Source organism: Sinocyclocheilus rhinocerous, unplaced genomic scaffold, assembly GCF_001515625.1.
Source record: "Sinocyclocheilus rhinocerous isolate Xijiao unplaced genomic scaffold, SAMN03320098_v1.1 scaffold492, whole genome shotgun sequence".
Classification (NCBI taxonomy): Eukaryota; Metazoa; Chordata; class Actinopteri; order Cypriniformes; family Cyprinidae; genus Sinocyclocheilus; species Sinocyclocheilus rhinocerous.
This window is the reverse complement of record NW_015626069.1, coordinates 274506-295175: the sequence shown is the minus strand read 5'-3', so window position 1 is coordinate 295175 and position 20670 is coordinate 274506. Positions and strand designations below refer to the sequence as shown.

Genomic DNA, 20670 nt, shown 5'->3' with positions numbered 1-20670 from the left:
GAATGAGTATTCTTTTTTTTTATATAAAAAAATGAGCAGAATTCAATTCTGTATAAATTATTAATGTTCATAAAACTATTCTTACATAAACTGATATATTGATTGGTTTTATAAATGATTTACAAAAAAGTAGGAAAAGAAAAGAGAAAAAAATGTTTCATGTTTCATAAACAAGGATCAATATTCAAGCTTTTCCAATGAAGCTATTTGTCTTCAGGCACATCCCTATCAAAAGGCACCATGTCTGCTGCACGTAAACACTGACGGCAATGGATCTATTCAAATATACTCTGTCATCATCATTCACTAAATGAATATGCTTTCACTAATAGGATGACTGCAGGAAACATTACATTCTATTTGTCTTAGCAAAATGTCAAAGAGATAATGAAAATGAATACTATCTTGTGTAAAAATAAATTCATTGGTAAAGATCGTGTCCTTTGAGTCACGTCAGCGACGTTGGCTTTTCTAATAAAGAGTTATGGATTTTCATGATGGATCTCATGAATAAGCTTGTTTTCCACTCTGCCAGATACTGAAATGGGGCTAAACAGCTACAAAGGAAATGTGTGAACACAATGGTTCAATCCACATTCTCCTCAGTCTGCATCATACATTCAAAGGAGGACTCATTTCACAACCCATCAAAAGGCCAAAGGATTTGGAAAATTGCCTTTGCGGCGACGGTAATTCCAGAACCGGTGCATCCTGGATTCACCGCCCTCCCAGTCAGCTATAAAGGCATCATTTCATATCAAACATTCCCTGTAAATGGCCTTCCATTTTCATCCCTGCATGACACGTACCTTCACCAGGCCCAAGTCAATCTCCAGTACATTAGCCAGCTGCAATGACAAACAGAAAAGTGGTGTGACAGTCTCAAAGACAAGCAGAATCACTGAAAAGAAACGAGACGGCATTTCAAGTGCACTGCAAAGTGAAAACTGAATATGCACCTCCGACACATTAGTCTGCTCATCGATGGACACGAAGATTTTGTAGAGTAGCGTTTCGAAATAATCACCCTGGACTCTGTTCATGACAAACCCCTCAAGCGGCGGCACTAAAAATTAAAACCAAGAAGAGATTGTGTGTGTGAGCGTTGTACCCTAAATATCTGCTATTCTTCCAAATGGATTTGTGATCATCCTATCATCCCTTTTTGATCAATGATTCTTCCATCCGCTATTATGTACATTCTGTGGCAATTAGCCTATTTGATAAACTGCAGTGCATACCTGATATACAGCTGTCATCTGATATGGGCACATCAAGATATATATAGCCCCGGTTGTACAAACCTGAAAAAATTGAGAAGATAAATAGATAGGAAGTTCTTGTACTGAATGTACCACCCATAAAAGCACAGGGCTTTAGACGGTGACTAAATGGTGGCTTTTTCCAACCACTTTTCCTGCATGTGCGACTACATTTTTGTTAGAGGTCGTACTGGTGCGACTTCAAAACTGCCCGACACTTTTGGATTGTGTGCTGCCATTATCTGCTGTGCATGGAAACCAATCATCTGCACAGGCCAATGGACAGCTTTGCGCAGAGCAGTACAGACTATATGTTACCATAGTGACTATGACAGTTTGGCTGAAATGTTAAAAATTCAGTAAATATTATGATGTTTTTATTATTTTTATTATTATTATGCTATTAATATAATCATTTAATGAGTGGAGTGAAGGAATATAACTTTACTATTTTTTCTTTATTTTTTTATTATTATTAACTACGGCAGTTATAGTCTCACTGTCAAAATATTTAAAGTCTATCAAAATTAAGCCTATATAAAAAGTATAAATTAAATTAATTTAATTCACAATTGTTATTGTTTTTTTGTTTTTGTAAGCCTGCTACTAAATCAGTATGTTCCACCATATGCAGTCCAGAAAAAGGATGAGAATCAAAGCAAAGTCTTCTACATTCCATTATAACATTAATGTTAAAATATGATTACACTGTATTCATGCATAGAGCATGACATTATTTCAAGTGGTTTTCTTAAAGACTGAAACTGTCTCAGTGACACTCACTCAGAACCACGTTGTACTCCATCGATCCAGTCAGCTGAGGTCCAGAATCTATCATCTTATCAATGGCCGTCTTCTCCGCCACAGAGCAGATCTGAAATCAACCCAGCACAAAAGCACTAAAGGCCAGAGGTATTTCAATCCAGTTACAAACCTTCAAATGAACAACTAGAAGAGAATTTTGACAGTTCCTCTGACAGTTTCATGCAGGAAATATGAGGGAAAATGTAGCTGTTGAGAATAATTTGGTTCTAGGTTATGTTTTGCTCATCTTTTTTATTTAAAAATTACATAACTGTTAATGGTGTGTTAGAAAACACAGTTGCATCATAAAAGAAGTATTAAATTAATAATTTAGTTTTATTCTCAGTGACTCCATTTCTTTGAAATAATATTATTTCCTTTTTTCCATTTACAAAAGCCTAATGTAATTTTATGAACAAGACTAAAGAAACATTGTTAAATGAATCCGCCTTACCCTGATGTCATCCTCGGTGATATATCCGGTCTGTACCACCCACCAGGGCTCTACTGTGATCTCCACAGGTTTTGCTGGCAGGAGATCCCGAGCCGATTTCCTCCGGAAGAATTTCTAGCCACAGACAGATGCTGCTTAGGCAACAGTGCGAGGTTATCACCATGTGTACAAAAGCATTGCTCTCTATGGATTACATCTTTCATCTTCAAATGGAGCAATGAAACCATACAGATTTGAGAACCATCTAATGAACATCATGTTGAAATCCCAAAAGAGCTTCCATGGAAGTTAACCACAACATCCTAATTGATCTACAGTGTTTACAGTAGGAAATTTACAAAATATCTTCATGGAACATGATCTTAATATCCTACTGATTTTTGGCATAAAAGAAAAATCAATAATTTTGACCCATACAATGCATTTTTGGCTATTGCTACAAATATACCCCAGCGACTTAAGGCTGGTTTTGTGCTCCAGGGTCACATTTTGTTTTCATGTTGCTAAGACAACCAATGTGAAGTGCTGATTTTCTTATGTGTAAAAAGCAACAAACGAATTGGTTCTTAGCTTTTAGTTTTGTCTGGGTAGCCAGAACATGACATGTCCATGTGTCTATTGCACATAAACATAAATAATCATTATTACAATATCAAGAGCAATAAATGACAAATAATTTTTGCCATAATATTATAGCCCTACCCTGTATGGGTACCCGTTTTTTTTTTTTTTTTTTGAATTTATACAGTGCCTTGTGAAAGTATTCATAACCCATCATTTTTTTCATGGTTTATGTTGCTGCCTTATGTTAAACAGCTTTAAATTACTTTTTTCACATCAATCTACACTCCATACACCATAATGACAAAGCAAAAAACAGGTTTGTAACAACGTTGCAAATTTATTAAAAATAAAAAACTGAAATTATTACATTGCATAATTTTTTGCATAATAAAGTTTTTCTCAAAAGAAACGGTAAAATGCTCATGAAGTGACTCTCAGAGCAGTTTATGTTCATGTGCTCATATATTGAGGCAGAAATCATAGGGCATTCATTGTTTCTGCCTGAATACATGTGATTAACTTCATGATTTGTATTATCCTGAAACTGCACATTTCTGCCATATGGACATTACTTTGACAGTCAGCTCTGATAACAAAATACTCTTAATTGTATTGTAGAAATATGCATTTCCTGTAAAGCTGCTTTGAAACAATATGTATCGTGAAAAACGCTATAAAAATGTGAATTACATGTGTTTTCGACTACTTCTGAATGTCATTTGATGCTCACAAAACATTTTGGACCCAGTTTACACCTCTATTGAGTGCTGACTGCACATGCTTGCGATTGGTAGGACATCATGGATGTCCTTTAGTGTTTGGAGGAACCTCGGTGACTTTAACATATTCCTCTATGCCCCAGATCCTGCCTTCCTGGGGCCTCAGCAGCCTGTCCCTCTCCATGCATAAAGGCACAGGGGTCTGGGATCATTAGAGAAGGCCAGGCCTGACTGCAGCGAGCCAGGCATGATGCCAAAGGCTGTGGGGTGAGCTGTGAAGGGCAGGAGTGCAGCCTCACTTTATACAAAGAGATTAGAGCGAGAGACCCATGCATAGCCTGCTGGCTACCTTCTGTCTACCCAACCCAAAGACCATGTTCTGTGAGATCTCTGAGCATGCACAGCCAGCTATTATGGGCCAATAACAAATTATTTGTTTCATAAGAATTTAATGATGTGCTATTATGCCAAAGATTTTGTACACAGATGCTTTGGGGTACAAATATTTGTATGACTGTACAGCCTTCTTCACAATTCACTTTAATCTGTGCCTGCAATTCACATAAGAGTGTTGACATCAATTCCCATAAGATACGGCAGCACATTTCTTTCAGTTGAATAATGACAAGACATATGGGTAAATGTAAGGGGTTCATAAAATGCAATTAAACTCTAAAATTCTGTCAATTTTTTACACTAAATAATATGTGATTGTGTCTTGTTGCCAGGTGCTTGTACACTATTATTATTGCTTATTATTATTTACATAAATGAATAATCCAACTAGAAATACAAAATGCCACAGTCCAAACTCTAAATACATTTTATGTCATCTGTCTATTTACACATTATCAGTGCTTTGAAGAGGTTTTTTTTCGATATATTTAAATTTTGTATATGAAACAGTATTGAACAGTATTATATTCAAAAAAACAATATTAAGCTAGATTAACAAATGCTGTAAAAATGTTCATTTTTAGTTCATGACACCTCATGCATTAACTAATGTTAAGAAATGAAACCTTACTGTAAAATGTTACCCATGTTTCTATATTCATATATTTCACATTTTTAAATATTATTTCACTAACCATTATTTAGTAAATGCATTTATGCCACCTCTGAGCAGCTTTAAACAGTACAAGTATCTTTTTGTGGTGTATATATGGCACATTTGCCGTGTAAAAAGACAGCACTGACATTTTTCTTCTGAAGAATTAGAAAGGTATATTCATTAAATATTTACATTCACTATTATTCAGAGTAATTCTGTGCCACTTCATTCTGAGTGGGCAATGTACAGCCGTCTCTAGTGGCTTGTGGCCTCGTTATTGTGCATGAGCAGCCAGTAACAAATAATGATTCCCAGCTCTGACAGAGAGAGAACAACTTACAGTCAGCAGCAGTGAAGTTGGGCAGGGAATCATAACTCTTCTCACTGTTCATGATGTCCTGAATGAAGGGGAAAGAGACTGCGTCATGCACTTCCAATCAAATGAAGTCCAATGAAACAATAGTTTCACCTAAGAGTTATGATTCTGTCATCATTTACTCTTCCTCGTGCCTTTCAAAACCCATATGACCTTCTTTCCTCAATGGAAAACAAAAAGAAATGTTTACAGCAGAGTGTCCAAGCTGCTTTTTTCCATAGAATGCAACTGAATGATGACCATGACTGATTTTTCTCGCATAAAACAATCAAAGAGCTTCAAGAGACTAAAAATATAGCCATTTAGACTACTTGTCTGATGCTTATATTGTGTTTTTCATCTTTTTTGGAGTTTGCCAGCTTGGTAATACACATTTGGGATAACATGAGAGTGAGTAAATGATAGTGAACTTTCCCTTTAAATGATCTCAGAACATCAAAATACATATTTTTAAAATTTTACTAAGAACGCTGGTAAATGAATTTGCTTAAGTGACACCAGAAGTCACACGGATAGAAAGCAGACACCGTTGCTTTACAATAAAATATGGTAAGCTGACACTCTGCATAAGACATTTACAGTAATCCTCATAAGCTCAAACAAAACACTACCGTCTAGTAAACATACCTTTCTGAAGCATTATCAGAATGCAGAACTTCTACTGTAATGAGCATTAACAAAAGCGAAAATAACCTGGTAAACAGTTAATACTTCTCTATCATTAAAGGAAGAAAAACACTCGCAAACTAGAACAGTAAAACACTGAACGCTTGGATGCCAGCCCATGTCTACCATATGTTGCGACAGTTTTCACAGAATCAGTGATAAGTGTAGACAACATAATTTGGTAGTTTGAGAAAATTTAATTAGTAAATACTTCAGAGATGTGGCTGTGGTGCTTATATAGGCAATGCATGTTTGAGTTAAGCATCATTTGCTGAGCCGTTACTTCCTATTCTCCCCCATTACTCTCTCTTCACAATTAAAAGCTGCAAAAATAAAATAAGAAAGAAAAAGCTATTATAGTAAATGTTATTCAAATAGTTGACTTGACCAAACCTCCATGATGCTGATGTAGTAGGAGAAGGGGGTGACCCGCAGACCCTTGACCATGATGTCAGACAGGTGGTAGGGGTAGAGCATCAGATGGTCCCGGCTGTATTTCAACAGCTCTTCATAATACTTGCGTTCGTCCTTCTTCACATGCCTGACTGTTAGAGAAGAGGTTTTTGACAGAGTTGTGGGACACTAAATCAGGGCAAAGATGATCATTATTTCAGTGTAATTACATCTGCTGACAGAAGCTACAATGAGCTTGTTGGTCTGGCCAGAGTGGAGTGGGAAACACAAATGGTTCAGAACAATGTCACAATGAAAAACAGGAGTTACGGAAGAGAAAAGCAAAATATTTTCTCTGTTCATCTAACACTTACCTAGGTTATTGCGGAAGCGAAGCTGGTTTCGGATACTGTACAGAAGAACCTGCTTGTCATATTCACGCTGCGAGTTTCCCAGACTCTGTGAATAAAGCAAAACACTGCAAAAATATTTCTTACAGAAATGAAAGTGCAGAAAATATTTAATTCCTATGGATTTAGTTAAACAATGCACAATGCAATGTAAACACAATGTTTGGCATTATGAGAATGTGAATTTGTGTTTAACTGATTTTAATGTGAAAGAAAGATCAGGTCAAGAGTCAAAAGTCATTTCCATACAAAAAAAAAAAACATTTAAAAATTGTACTAAATATTTCCAAAGCCACAATTTCTATGCTATCCACATTTATTGTACATCCCAATATTCCTACTGTATGTCAACATTTGTTCCCCTTTTAACCCTTCGATGCATCCCTATAATTCTTCGATTCTATTTTATATTGCAGTGGACAGATATCTCTCAAAATATAATATTTTTGATTTAAACAAAAACAAATAAAATAAATCAATTAATTCTAAATATTAATAAATAAACAATAATAAATAAAAAATCTATACAAATTCTCATTTTAATTGTGTTCACTGCAAAATAAAACAGAATAAATTATTATATAATATTATTCAATAAAAACTAAACATTATTTGAATATTATTGTTCCGTGTACAGTTGTACTGGACATATTATTTCAAAGCACAAAGAAACATTAAGACATTGTCTTAAGATATAGCCACAAATCTATTTTATATTGCAGTGGACAGATATCTCTCAAAATATAATATTTTTGATTAAAAAACAAATAAAATAAATCAATTAATTCTAAATATTAATAAATAAACAATAATAAATAAAAATATATATACAAATTCTCATTAAAATTTTGTTCACTGCAAAATAAAACAGAATCAATTATTATATAATATTATTCAATAAAAACTAAACATTATTTGAATATTATTGTTCAGTGTACAGTACATATTAGTTCAAAGCACAAAGAAACATTAAGATGATCCCACATGCTTTAATAATTCACGCATCAGAGGGTTACTGTCTCCAAAGGAATTTTAGAAGAAACATCTGAAACAAAGTTGACACAAACATGCACACTTTTTTATGATTAGCCTTTAATATCTATTGATGTGCATCTATTATGCAGAGGAATCTGATGACAGCAAAGAAACGACAATGATGATGATGATGATGATGATGGTGTGTGTTCACGGATAACTGAATGAATGAGATGACTGACAGTATATCTGGAAATCATGCTGATGCTGTGAATTATTATGCAGGTAGGGCAGGCAGTGATGGGTAAGTCATGTCAGATGGTGTTTGTGAGCGCTGAAGACATGTGCGCTGTGTGTTACTGTACCTGTTTGACATTAGCTGGCAGTTTGTTCCACGGGTAATTCTGCCTGATGTGAAATTCTACGTCCGTATTCATTGCTGGACTCGAGCTCCACGGCTATTCTAACAGATACTCACGGGCTTTCGGGTAAGTCCGAGATGACTATACCCTCCCGGTACTTATTTAGTGATAAGACACCGTTAAGCAATTAAATGTCTCCTTTATGAATGTTATTTTAGCCTTGACAGTGAACGTCCACTTCCTTGTATTTTTAAGCCAGCCTTCGTCACGCTTCTGGCTATGTACGTCACTTCCGCTCAGCGCGTGACGAAAGGAGATATCCAGCTAAATTAGTGATGGGAAGTCCGACTCATTTGGCGCGTTTCGGTTCTTTTAAATGGCTCGTTTCAATGGCTCGCGGTTCTTTGCCTGGCATAGCGTATAACTTTGTCCAACGGTGGTTTCCTATTGTTTTATTTATAAGGGTTTTAATGTCATTTTATGTGTGCCAGTTCAGTTTATTGCAGTTTAGTCCCGTCTTTTTGAGTGGGTTCTACGGAATCATAAAAAAAGCTCCGCCTCAAATGAACGATTCATTCACGAATCAGGCATCGCTGCAGAACAAACATTAAAACGCATTGCATTCATTGTAGTAAGGGTGTAACCAAAAGAAACCGTGATAACATAAAATGAAACTCATATGCTAAATCTTTGCCCACACCTTATTATAAATCTATCATTAAGTTTTGATGCAAATATCTTCGGTTTGTGTTAAGAAAAATGCGTTAACCACACCTATGGTAGGAAAGCAGTGCAGCAGGCAAAGGAAACAGCTGTGTGCATCAAAGGGAAGAGGTGACATTACAAAAGATGATGCTCCCTTGCTGACATATCAGACTCCATGGCATTCTGCAAACATCCCACCCTGCAAAAACTCATTTCAGGGAGGTAGTACCACCCCCAACAGCACAGTGAGACAGAGATGTAGATGTTTGTGAAAGATGTTTTCTGTTTTGAAAGGATGAACACTGTAAATTTATACCATAGTCTATTTATTGCATTGTTAATATTTACTATAGATTAGGGGTGGATCATTTTATCAGTTGTTTATTATTCATACAACAATCCATATTACTGTTATAGTTTTCATTAATAATCATTGCTCAATGATAACTTTGTCTAGTGCTCTTATGGATGTTTTTAGCATGACTTTGAAAATGTAACGACTGCTGAATAAAATAGCAGACTTCTTCATGGCTAGTGTTTGCGTATTTCATTTCATTTTGTAACCTACTTATTCTACAGATCTGTGTACTAGTGTTAAATGCTACTGTTTTTGATAACGTTTCTAATAGATAATATCATATTTTTTGCGTTTCCCTTACCGAATGTGCTATCCTGTCAGCAATAACATGTCCATGGGCTCTTTTGATAACTATCAGTTTAAGTGCCGGACATTCCTCTTGCTCTTACTCTCCCTTGCCTCCATGATTTCCGGGATATTGTATCTAATTTGCGGGCGTCAGGGAGCCACTATTAATATGCGGGAGACTCCCGGAGCTTCCGGAAGAGGTGGGATGTCTGCATTCTAGGACTGTCATATAATCTGCCCTGATGCATGTTTGCTTTTCTTTCCCTCTCCAGCAATCTAAACATGACAGTAATTCATCTTCTTCCAGCATGCAGCTGATGATAGGGCTATAAGGAGTATCTGCACAACTATCTAGAGTTCAGTTCATCTGATATGTCTTTTGTTTTCATTTGCTAGCTTTTGCCGCCCTTTTTATTCTCTTTTATGTTGATTGTATACATCAGTATACTTACATAAAAGCAATTAATTGCTAATCTGTCACTATAGGACTTCCTTTTAGACTGAAGTAAATATATGAAAAGATATGTTGAGAAACGGGCTTTGCAAGTCCCACTGCACATTTTATTTTGATGTTTCATAAGTCTCTATGTAACATAAGCCTGTGAGACTAGATAAATTGATAGCACAAGTGAAAAGTAAAAAAACAATAAACTTTACATTCAAGAAACTGAAATCCATGACTTGACTTAGAACTTGATTTGAAGAACAAAATATTGAAAACTTTACCAAACTCTTCAAAAGGCTTTACAAAACACTTCTTGAAAATATCCAATATACTACAAGAACCACAAGCATGAGGGTTTTAAATGCATTGACAACAACCATTTAACAAGACTAATAAACAAGAGCGAATGTAGAGCCAATGAAATACTTCAAAATAAAATTGTCACTTCAATATAAAAAGATATGAACCTAAAACATAAAATCAAGATAAAGAACATGCTGAAAATTCTGAATGGTGAATGTGAAACTAAATTGGTATGTAAATAGCAGCCTGTTTTTGGTCTTTACCTTATTTTCTCAAGCAAGAGGCAAACCAAGGTAACCGGGCCTAACAGTTCAGCTGTTCACCGTACTCATCCTAGCCATCAGCACTGCACTATATTTACCAGCTTCCTGGGTTACACAAGCCTGCCAAGGGGTGTGCACAAGCCCTCAACCCCTTCCTCTGTCCTCCAAATTAGCCGGGTTCTGTCACTGCCATAGTAAACAGTCAAAATGCATGGTGCACGGCCTACCACTGTGGGAACAAACAAGGGGAGGGTCACATGTGAGCCCCGGATGACAGCAGCCCTCCAGACTATTCTAGGTAACTGGAATGTACACAGCGACCTCATGGCAAACTCCAAACTTGAGACCACATGTCTTTCTTCATGCCACTTTTGACTGTGTCATCTTTGAGAGAGAAATTTGGGAGAAATGTATTTGATTTTATCCTGCTAAACTCTGTATGATTTGGTTCAGACTCATTGGAACTTGAGTGTAAAGAGCAAGCAGGTAAGTTCAAGAGCTACTTTAAAAATATAAGAAACAGGATTGAATTAATGAAATGCTTTATTGTACAGATTGTGAATTCTGATAGGGTAATCAATTTATAAATGTATACATCTTCTAGGTCCTGAATTGTCTGGTATTGCAATGCAGGTTCTTAATAGTCATATGCAAATGCATATTATATTACATGTTATGATCTAGCATAATGACAGAGTCAAGATTATAGTAAAATCGTTATTTATTGAGATTTCTTATGGCAGTTCCCACTATACTGACATTTTCACAGCTGTATTGGCAACAGAATAGAAGCTGTTGAAGCTGTCTTTTTTAAACAAGTGCCACTGAAATATGATATAGTATCTTTTTTCTTTGGGAAATACTTTCAGCCTTGTTGTGGTGTCTCAGAATGGTGTTTAATAATAAGAAAAAACAATTAGCATCCCAAAATAGACATCAGGCAGGCCCATGTGATCTGGAGTGAAATAAAATCAGTAGCTGTCTTTGGGGTGATTAGATGACTTAGCATTGATAATAGCCCCATGAAATGTCCTCGTCTAAATGGTTAGGCTGTCAAGGGCAAACCTACTGAGGGGATCAGAAATAGCTGGCAAGTGATACAACGGCATTGATAAACTTAGCTTTGATAGGGAAATGTAGCCAAGCACTGCACATGGATGCATTAAAATGATTTAAGAGACATTGGAATCGAACGTTGTGGCCTGGCGCTAAACATCAGGGGTGAGAAAGTAGGAGAGAGGGGGAGCGAGGAAAGGGAGGAAAGGTTGTGTGGTGGCCATGACAACAGCAAACCGTAACTTCTTACTCACCATGACTGAATTGTAATGTTTGTTTGCCATTAAACTCTCAATCCTTTCCCTTGGCAGCATGGTTAGTACATCAACAGAGATCTTTCCGTTCAAGGACCAAGAGCTCCCTGCTCACCTCCTGTTTCATTTGAACATACTCAGACAGCAGCAGATCTTCACCGATGTGATCTTGTGCACCGAAGACAAGGATATCCCGTGCCACAAAAATGTCTTGGTTTCTAGCAGCCCGTACTTCCGAGCCATGTTCTGCAGCAACTTCCGGGAGAGCAGCCAGGCTAGAGTGGACCTGAAAGGGATCACATCGGAAGTCATCGAATGTGTTGTGGATTACATCTATTCTGGTACCATCACCATCACCATGGAGCTGGTGCTGCCCCTGATGCAGGCAGCCTCCATGCTGCATTATGGGAGGCTCTTCGAGGCCTGCTCCACTTTTCTACAGGAACAGCTCAATCCAGAAAACTGCCTGAGCATGATCCGGCTCTCGGAGATCCTTCACTGTGAAAGCCTCAAGGAGAGAGCCAAAGAAATGGCTGTGTGGTGTTTCTCAGATGTAGCTGCTTCTGAGGACTTCTGTGAACTTTACCTTCCCGAGCTAATGTGCTACCTGGAGGACGACCGACTGTGTGCGGAGGAAGAGCAGGTTTTCGAGACGTTACTTGCTTGGATTCACCATGACCCCTTCTCCTGTCGAGGAGCCATTCACGACCTCTTCAAGAAGGTCCGGTTGCGGTACATCCATCCGACATAAATCTTCCAGTTTATCACCAATGATCCGCTCGTCCAGTCGTCTACGCTGTGCACCGAGATCATCGAGTCTGTGTGACATCTGATGTTTTCCGTAAGCGCCAAATGCACTCAAGAGCTGAAGCCTCTTTGGACCACACCGTGTCGCTACACGTGTCGGGAGACTCTGGTGGTGGTTGGAGGCCGCAAGAACAATGAACAGACATCTCGAGAGGCGCTTCTCTACGACGAACGGACACAACGGTGGCAGTGGCTCGCGAAACTACCTCTGCGACTCTACAAGGCGGCGTATGTCTGTATTCACAGCATTCTGTATGTGGTTGGTGGCCTCAGTCTTAGTCTGATATCTGGAGACAGTGCGGTTAGCGCCACAGTTTATACTCTCTCATTGAAGACCAACCAGTGGAGGACCGCCGAGCCCATGCTGGAGCCACGTTACGCTTATCAGTGCGTCTCCTACCTTCACTTTATCTTTGCTCTTGGTGGAATAGGGCCGGATAAGCTGATCTCAAATACTGTGGAGCGTTACAACAGCATGTTCAGTCAATGGGAGGCCATGGCGCAGATGCCCACAGCAGTCCTTCACCCTGCAGTTGCGGCAAACGACCAGAGGATTTACGTGTTTGGAGGCGAGGATGCCTTGCAGAATCCAGTGAGACTAATACAGGTAACAAAAGTCATTTGGGGAATATAATCTGTGCCGGTCAAGGGATGATCCCACATGAAAAATGCCTTTTGTCTCCCTAAGGTTTATCACATCTCCTGCAACTTGTGGTCTAGACTGGAAACCAGGACAGTGAAGAACGTCTGCGCACCTGCTGCTGTGATAGAAGACAAGATTTATATTGTTGGAGGTGGGTAAAATTGAAAGAAAAAGTATGGAAAATCTGCTATCTGATATTTAAAACTATGGGTCCATGGTTCTTCAAAAGAGTTTGAGTTGTTTTGGACGTTTTTTTGTCTGTTTTGTCTTATTTTAAATTATTTTAAGTCATCTTGAGGATGCCTTGGAAGTTTGTTGAGGCCTCCTAGTGGGCCCTGGATTCCTGGTTGAGAACCACTGATTTAATTTAGTTAGTTAATTGAATAGACATTGAATTCAGATTGAATGATTCCACTCACTTGGCCTAATTATTATAAATAATGATGATGTTTAAAATCTACATCTCATTCGTGAAATTATTGCATAAATTCAGTAAACTGTTCACCTCAAAATAAAGTCTCATTTCTAAATGTCATGAACAAATTAACAAATAGACATAAAAACCTCAAAACTAATCTGTTCGTAAATCTGACAAATGTTGTTTTCAAGATTAAAGTCAAGATTAATAAATAGAGCAGCATTCATTAAATGTTTAGATGAAATTAAATGACATCTACGGTCAAGAGGAAAAATCTTGCCACTTGTTAGGATCGCACAACAATCCAACCATGAAACATTATGCATCATTTGATGAGTTGATACATTAATTAAACAGCTGTTTATTTTTAGGATACACAAGAAGAGTGATTGCCTACGACACCAAAGCTAATAAGTTTGTGAAGTGCACCAACATGAAGGAGAGAAGGATGCACCATGCAGCTACAGTCATCAATAACAAACTCTATGTGACCGGAGGACGTTTCCTCAACGCTCATGATGTCATCGAAGACTCAGACTGCTTTGAGTGCTACGACCCTAAAACAGACGTGTGGACTTCTAAAGGATCGTTACCGTACAAACTGTTTGACCATGGTTCACTATCGCTGATCTGCATCTCCAACCGCCCCAACCCACCATGACTGCTTAAAGAGTGCAACACCTCTGCTTGGGCGTCCCGTTCGCTCCCCTGCTCATTAAGGGAAATGAGAAATATGGGGCCACAGCTGAGACTGGAAACCATCTAAGGAAGGTTGCATTCGCTTGTGGGTTGAGTACATCTCAGCTGTGACTTTGATGGTATGCTGCTGGTGCTCGCCAGCGTCCGTGCCATCTTAAATCAAAAGAGATTTGAGCCGGCAATTGCAAGTGTCACGGTGGACCTCAGGGAGTGAGCCTAGGACCTCTGTGACCCAAAAATCTTCAGACAGATGTTTCTCATCATGATCTCCATCTCTCAGAATGACTTGAACAGCCAACTTTTAGTCAATAGTGCCTTGTTAGCATGAATTTAATTGGAATCCAGGAGATATGACCTTTTTTTTTTTTGCCAGACTGTTTGATGAAATAATTGGTGAAGTGAAGAGAACATTCCCTGAGAGCTGTGTGTGGTCAGTTCTATGTAATTAACGAAGGCCAAAAATGAACCTAATGGATCATGAAATGCTTGATGTACCATGCATGCTAAAAGTATGTGGACACCTGGTTCTAATTAACATGGTTTACTATTTCTGCTACACACATAACTAACAGATGCAAAAAATCAAGCATACAGCCATGCAATCTGCTGAGATGAACATTTTCAGTATGGGGCCCTTTTCTGTTCCAGCATGACAATGGATTTGGACAATGGACCACCCATTTCGGGGTTTGGAACATGGAAGTTAACTAGGGTAAACTTTTATAGATGTACAAGAGTGATTATATTAAAATATGTTTTTTGCATTTCCATTTGCTTCAACAGCAAACAAACAATAATAATAATGATGAAAAAAACCTTTCTGACTCCAAGGTCCCCCTTTGCTGATACAGCTTTTGAAAACCCTCCTATCTAAGCTGAGAAGAACCTCTTAGCATATTTTAATTAAGTTAATGAAACTAAATATAAATTTAAAATACTTATTGGAGGCCCCCTGGATGTTTGCATAGGTCCTCTAGTGGGCCCCGGCCCCCTTGTTGGGAAACACTTAACTACCACATTTGAACAATTAACTTTCCAACTTTAGAAAGCCGCTTTCAGCAGTGTTTACTAGTTTTTGTATCATTAGGGCCATACAATACAAAGTATAGAGTTGTGCATTTTTTTAAATTAAAAATATTTTAAAAACGCAATTATTATGTTAATTAATGCAGAAATGTGAATTTACAGTCTGTGAAAAATTAATCCATAGTTAATCCATAACACTAACAGGGTTATTAACAGGGCGTGTGTGTGATCCCGTAAAGGGTAGGCTATATCTCATTTTTATGCACCGATTTGAACTTAATACTGAACTTGATTAATAAGTACATTGAAATAAGACTTGTATATGTGATTAATTAAAATTGTTTAAGGGAAATATTTAAGATTCGATTTTTACCTGAAGCTGCTAGTTAACAATTGCCATTCTGAGGCTTTTCCGTGACCAGAATATATTGCTTGATTTATATATTAATGTATTTTTTCATCTGGTGACAAAATATTAATATAAGATATATTTATCTGTAATAAAACTTGGTCAATGGACAAAATAAACTTGGTGACTAGGCTATATATAATTATATACAACTACATTATACAAGTGACATATCAGTAGGATTTTAGTCAAATAAACATACAGATTTTAGTTCTTTCTTTTATTCCACGTTTTTTTTAGATAACGGGTATCAATCTCAGACAGGTTTGTTAAATAGTTTGTCAGGTCTTCTTAGGTAAATGGAAAACCCTAAGCAAGTCACAGTTCTCGTGCAATATGGGGAAGAAGAAAAATCTTTCTGAAGATGAAAAGCATGAAACCTCTTGCAAAAGGTTTAAAAACGACTAATATTTTGCGAAAACTGAATAGAGATCATCGAACATAATAATTTGGAACACAGTGTATGCAAACACACAGTAAATGAATAAATTGTGGTGTCCACATTCTTTTGGCCATGTATTTTATTTCTTTTTTCCCCCTTGTGGCAAAAAAGCTTTGATAATAAAAATGAAATCATGACTTCTGAAAGAACAGGAAGTGCTTGTTAGCAATGATTTGTGTTTGTCGCATTATGTGATCTCAAAGCGCTACGATTTGAAGAGGCTGTCTTGAACGCAAACTCCATTATCAAATAAAAAATATGAGCTTGAAGAGCCTTGACATAACTTAAGATACAAAGGACCAGTGGATAGAGAATCAGTCAAGATGTCCATTACCTCCTAGTATTTAATGCTGCTTGGAAATGGTTTACTTTGTGCCTGGTGGCTTTGATGATTAAACCAAAAAGGAGATCTATAAGACAACTCTGTTTTTCTGTTGAATTGGACTTCTGAATGAAAGAAATATTGAAGGGTTTCTAGGCTATTTATTCCTAAAACTGATCGATTCAGCTTAGTTTTCACTGCACTTTGTCATTTACAGGACACAACAAAAAGTAAACAACTACATACTGAGCATAACAAAGGGGCCTGACCGCAGGAGGGGCGGCATAATCGGAAGCACAGCTGGTCTCGAGCTAAAACTCACCACTAACTTTACCCCCAAGCTTTTAGATACAAAGTACACCCCACAAGCATAGATAGCCCTTGTCAACTGTTGTCATGGGAACCACCAATCAGACTGCAGGACAGGCTTGTTTTGCCACCATCATCTCAATATACTGTCCTCTCATGGACTCAAACCCATTAAGACCATTTTCAGCGGGAATGTGTTTGTTTGTAAATGAGTCAACATGATCTACATACTTAGGCCTTATGAAACAAGTCTTTAGAAGTTGATTGATAAGATGGTGGCGTTTTTTGACTTGCTAAAAATATTAAAAGTAAAATATTGAGACTTTCGGTAGCTACTTATGTACCTTTGGACATAGTACAAATTTGTTGTGCAATTGTAGTGAGTCAATGATTCAATCACCCATTCATAAAGACAGTCACTTGCTTGGTTCCTAAATGAATCAGCTGTGTGAACAAATCGATTGAATGAATGATTCAATGACAAAGACTGACTTGCCGCCACCTACGGGCGGTTTCAGTTTCATTTTTAAAATATAATTTGAGTTAATTAAATATATTAATATTTTTATATTCAAAACTTTATGTTTAAAACATTAATCTCATAACATTGTTATTATGAATTTAAATGCATTCATGCCACCTCTGAGCTTCGTTACACAGTCTATTTCTTAAGGGGCTGTTCACATATAGTGTCTTTTGCGCGCTCAAGTTAGTTATTTCAAATGTAGATGCGCGGCAGGTGCGCTCATAATGGAAGCGACGCGGTCGCGACGTGCTCATTTTTTCCAAGCGCCCCACGGGTCATGTGACAAGAACCAACCAATCAGCTTCATCCTTTCCCGTAACAACATTGAAAGCTCAGCCAAAGTGAAGGAACAGCTGATCATAGCTGTACAGGGGCGACGCGCTCATTTTTTCCAGGCGCGTCCGCGCCGCATCGAGATAAAAACATTTCAACTTTCAGAATGCCACAAGTGCACCACGGGTCATGTGACAAGAACCAACCAATCAGCTTCATCCTTTCCCGTAACAACACTGAAACCTCAGCCAAAGTGAAGGAACAGCTGATCATAGCTGTACAGGGATAGCCATTTTTAAATAAATTTAGTAGCAGAGCTACTGCAAGCGATTTTTAGTGCTGCAAATCCATTTATCTTTTGCTGAAACTTCCGCGTCTTCATGGAGAACGCAGGTCATGGTTGCTTAGCAACGGCAGACGCCTCCGGAGCGCAAGCGCCCGAACGCTTTGGAAAAAAGCAGAAAGCGGCGCGCCTAGCGTTTTCCACACGTTTTAGGCGCGACATGTGAACAGCATAGACTGTAAAAAAAGATGGATGACACACCTTCAATCTCTTCCACTGAAGAAAAGTGAAGCTGCCATTGTCCCAACAGGGCGCGGCCATATTGTGCTGATTTGGGACCGGAGTCTGCGCAGTAGAGAACTCGGGACCAGAGTCTGCGCAGTAGCGAGTGAAGTGGAGCCACGTCCCGCCCACACTCTCGCAGGGTCGATTGCAAGCACACGCCCCTGACCCCGTTTTAATTAGCCTGACTGCTCCAATTTTTGTCTGCTGAGAGGATTGTGTTAAAATAAGGTAAATACAACTCCAATATCCTCCTAAAGATCCTGAAAAAGTCCATTGGCACCTCAGTTCACTCAGAGAAGCTGTTAGTCTCAGCTGTCAATCATGACGTCACACTCCCGTTTATATAGCATCACTTAACTAACTAAAACCAAAATTATTTAAAAAACGAAAAAGCCATCTGTGGAAAAAAAATATTTGAAGTGAAATTTAATTATTTAGTTTGTCTCATGTCCCATTAGATTACATGGAGAGGGCGGGGTTTATGACCTATACTGGGACCAGCCACCTGGGGGCTATCGAAAGGCGATGGCTTCACTTTTTAAGAATCGTGCGGCACACTTGGTGAACAGCCCCTTAATGCCACATTTGTGTTCTTCTTTGCCACCTCTGTAGTTTAAAGATGAATTGTTGATGCTGATTTAATTTGACTGGTAACTTATTCTTCCTGATTGTGTCTTATTATTTTAATTGAATTTATTGTTTAATTCAAATTTTTTGAAAAGTTTAATTTAACATTTTTTGACATAAAAGATGCTATAGCATCTTATTAAAGTTAATACATTTAGAAAAAAATGGCATTACAGAGCTAAAAAAAAAAATGCCCCTGCAAATAACTTTAAGGAGTCAAATATTGCCTCATAGTGGGAAGGTTAATTTCTGAAGGTGCTCCTAAATTGACTGGGTTCCTAATTTTTTATTTTTTATTTTTTTAAGTAGGAGCACTAGTTCTCCTAAAAAGAAATGTAAGTGTAGAGTCCTGAAGAATGTAATGTTACCTTTTACAAACTAATTGCAAATGTTTATGCAAAGTGTAAACTATTAAATATAATCTATAATTTACTAATATAATTTTGTTTGAAAATTCCTCTTTTGTTTTTAGTTACTAAAACAATTTTTAGTAACATTACAGAGCGATTATGTATGAAGCGTACCCGTTTCAGTCAGCTGTTGAAAGTGATGTTTTTCTGCTCTCTAGTGGAGAATTGCAGTTCTGTCTCTTTCCCACTAGTTTGGGTCAAGAGTTCACTTCTATTTAGATACCGGAGTCTGCGCAGTAGAGAACTCGGGACCAGAGTCTGCGCAGTAGCGAGTGAAGTGGAGCCACGTCCCGCCCACACTCTCGCAGGGTCGATTGCAAGCACACGCCCCTGACCCCGTTTTAATTAGCCTGACTGCTCCAATTTTTGTCTGCTGAGAGGATTGTGTTAAAATAAGGTAAATACAACTCCAATATCCTCCTAAAGATCCTGAAAAAGTCCATTGGCACCTCAGTTCACTCAGAGAAGCTGTTAGTCTCAGCTGTCAATCATGACGTCACACTCCCGTTTATATAGCATCACTTAACTAACTAAAACCAAAATTATTTAAAAAACGAACACTTGAACTTACCTCAGCATGATAAAATCTACATCAAATGACAAAAGCCATCTTTGGAAAAAAAATATTTGAAGTGAAATTTAATTATTTAGTTTGTCTCATGTCCCATTAGATTACATGGAGAGGGCGGGGTTTATGACCTATACTGGGACCAGCCACCTGGGGGCTATCGAAAGGCGATGGCTTCACTTTTTAAGAATCGTGCGGCACACTTGGTGAACAGCCCCTTAATGCCACATTTGTGTTCTTCTTTGCCACCTCTGTAGTTTAAAGATGAATTGTTGATGCTGATTTAATTTGACTGGTAACTTATTCTTCCTGATTGTGTCTTATTATTTTAATTGAATTTATTGTTTAATTCAAATTTTTTGAAAAGTTTAATTTAACATTTTTTGACATAAAAGATGCTATAGCATCTTATTAAAGTTAATACATTTAGAAAAAAATGGCATTACAGAGCTAAAAAAAAAAATGCCCCTGCAAATAACTTTAAGGAGTCAAATATTGCCTCATAGTGGGAAGGTTAATTTCTGAAGGTGCTCCTAAATTGACTGGGTTCCTAATTTTTTATTTTTTATTTTTTTAAGTAGGAGCACTAGTTCTCCTAAAAAGAAATGTAAGTGTAGAGTCCTGAAGAATGTAATGTTACCTTTTACAAACTAATTGCAAATGTTTATGCAAAGTGTAAACTATTAAATATAATCTATAATTTACTAATATAATTTTGTTTGAAAATTCCTCTTTTGTTTTTAGTTACTAAAACAATTTTTAGTAACATTACAGAGCGATTATGTATGAAGCGTACCCGTTTCAGTCAGCTGTTGAAAGTGATGTTTTTCTGCTCTCTAGTGGAGAATTGCAGTTCTGTCTCTTTCCCACTAGTTTGGGTCAAGAGTTCACTTCTATTTAGATGGAGCCAAA

The 20670-nt window shown here is 37.6% G+C and overlaps 2 protein-coding genes across 2 annotated transcripts in view; one reads left to right on the top strand and one right to left on the bottom strand.

Moving 5' to 3' along the window:
- Window positions 1-8318, bottom strand: part of LOC107710596 (protein FAM91A1-like) — a 19473-nt gene extending 11155 nt beyond the window's left edge. Inside the window, exons 1-9 of the mRNA XM_016515411.1 lie at window positions 8043-8318; window positions 6667-6751; window positions 6293-6444; window positions 5079-5255; window positions 2521-2634; window positions 2046-2136; window positions 1242-1304; window positions 960-1066; window positions 810-848 (exon numbers count right to left, since the gene is read on the bottom strand). Coding sequence (XP_016370897.1) covers window positions 810-848; window positions 960-1066; window positions 1242-1304; window positions 2046-2136; window positions 2521-2634; window positions 5079-5255; window positions 6293-6444; window positions 6667-6751; window positions 8043-8114 — 900 coding nt within the window. The 5' untranslated portion in view covers window positions 8115-8318. The remainder of the gene's footprint in view (window positions 1-809; window positions 849-959; window positions 1067-1241; window positions 1305-2045; window positions 2137-2520; window positions 2635-5078; window positions 5256-6292; window positions 6445-6666; window positions 6752-8042) is intronic.
- A 2468-nt stretch (window positions 8319-10786) lies between these two features.
- LOC107710171 (kelch-like protein 38) lies at window positions 10787-14923 on the top strand. Its single transcript, XM_016514920.1, has 4 exons — window positions 10787-10887; window positions 11769-13125; window positions 13207-13312; window positions 13951-14923. Exons 2-4 carry the CDS (start codon window positions 12544-12546, stop codon window positions 14238-14240), a joined length of 978 nt encoding a protein of 325 aa, XP_016370406.1. The 5' UTR covers window positions 10787-10887; window positions 11769-12543; the 3' UTR covers window positions 14241-14923.
- Window positions 14924-20670: the final 5747 nt, after the last annotated feature.

Coding starts and splice junctions, on each gene's coding strand:
- LOC107710171 (XM_016514920.1), top strand. CDS start 12,544: ATGTTTTCCGTAAGCGCCAAATGCACTCAAGAGCTGAAGCCTCTTTGG. Junction 13,126..13,206: donor ATCCAGTGAGACTAATACAG/GTAACAAAAGTC, acceptor TGTCTCCCTAAG/GTTTATCACATCTCCTGCAA. Junction 13,313..13,950: donor CAAGATTTATATTGTTGGAG/GTGGGTAAAATT, acceptor GTTTATTTTTAG/GATACACAAGAAGAGTGATT.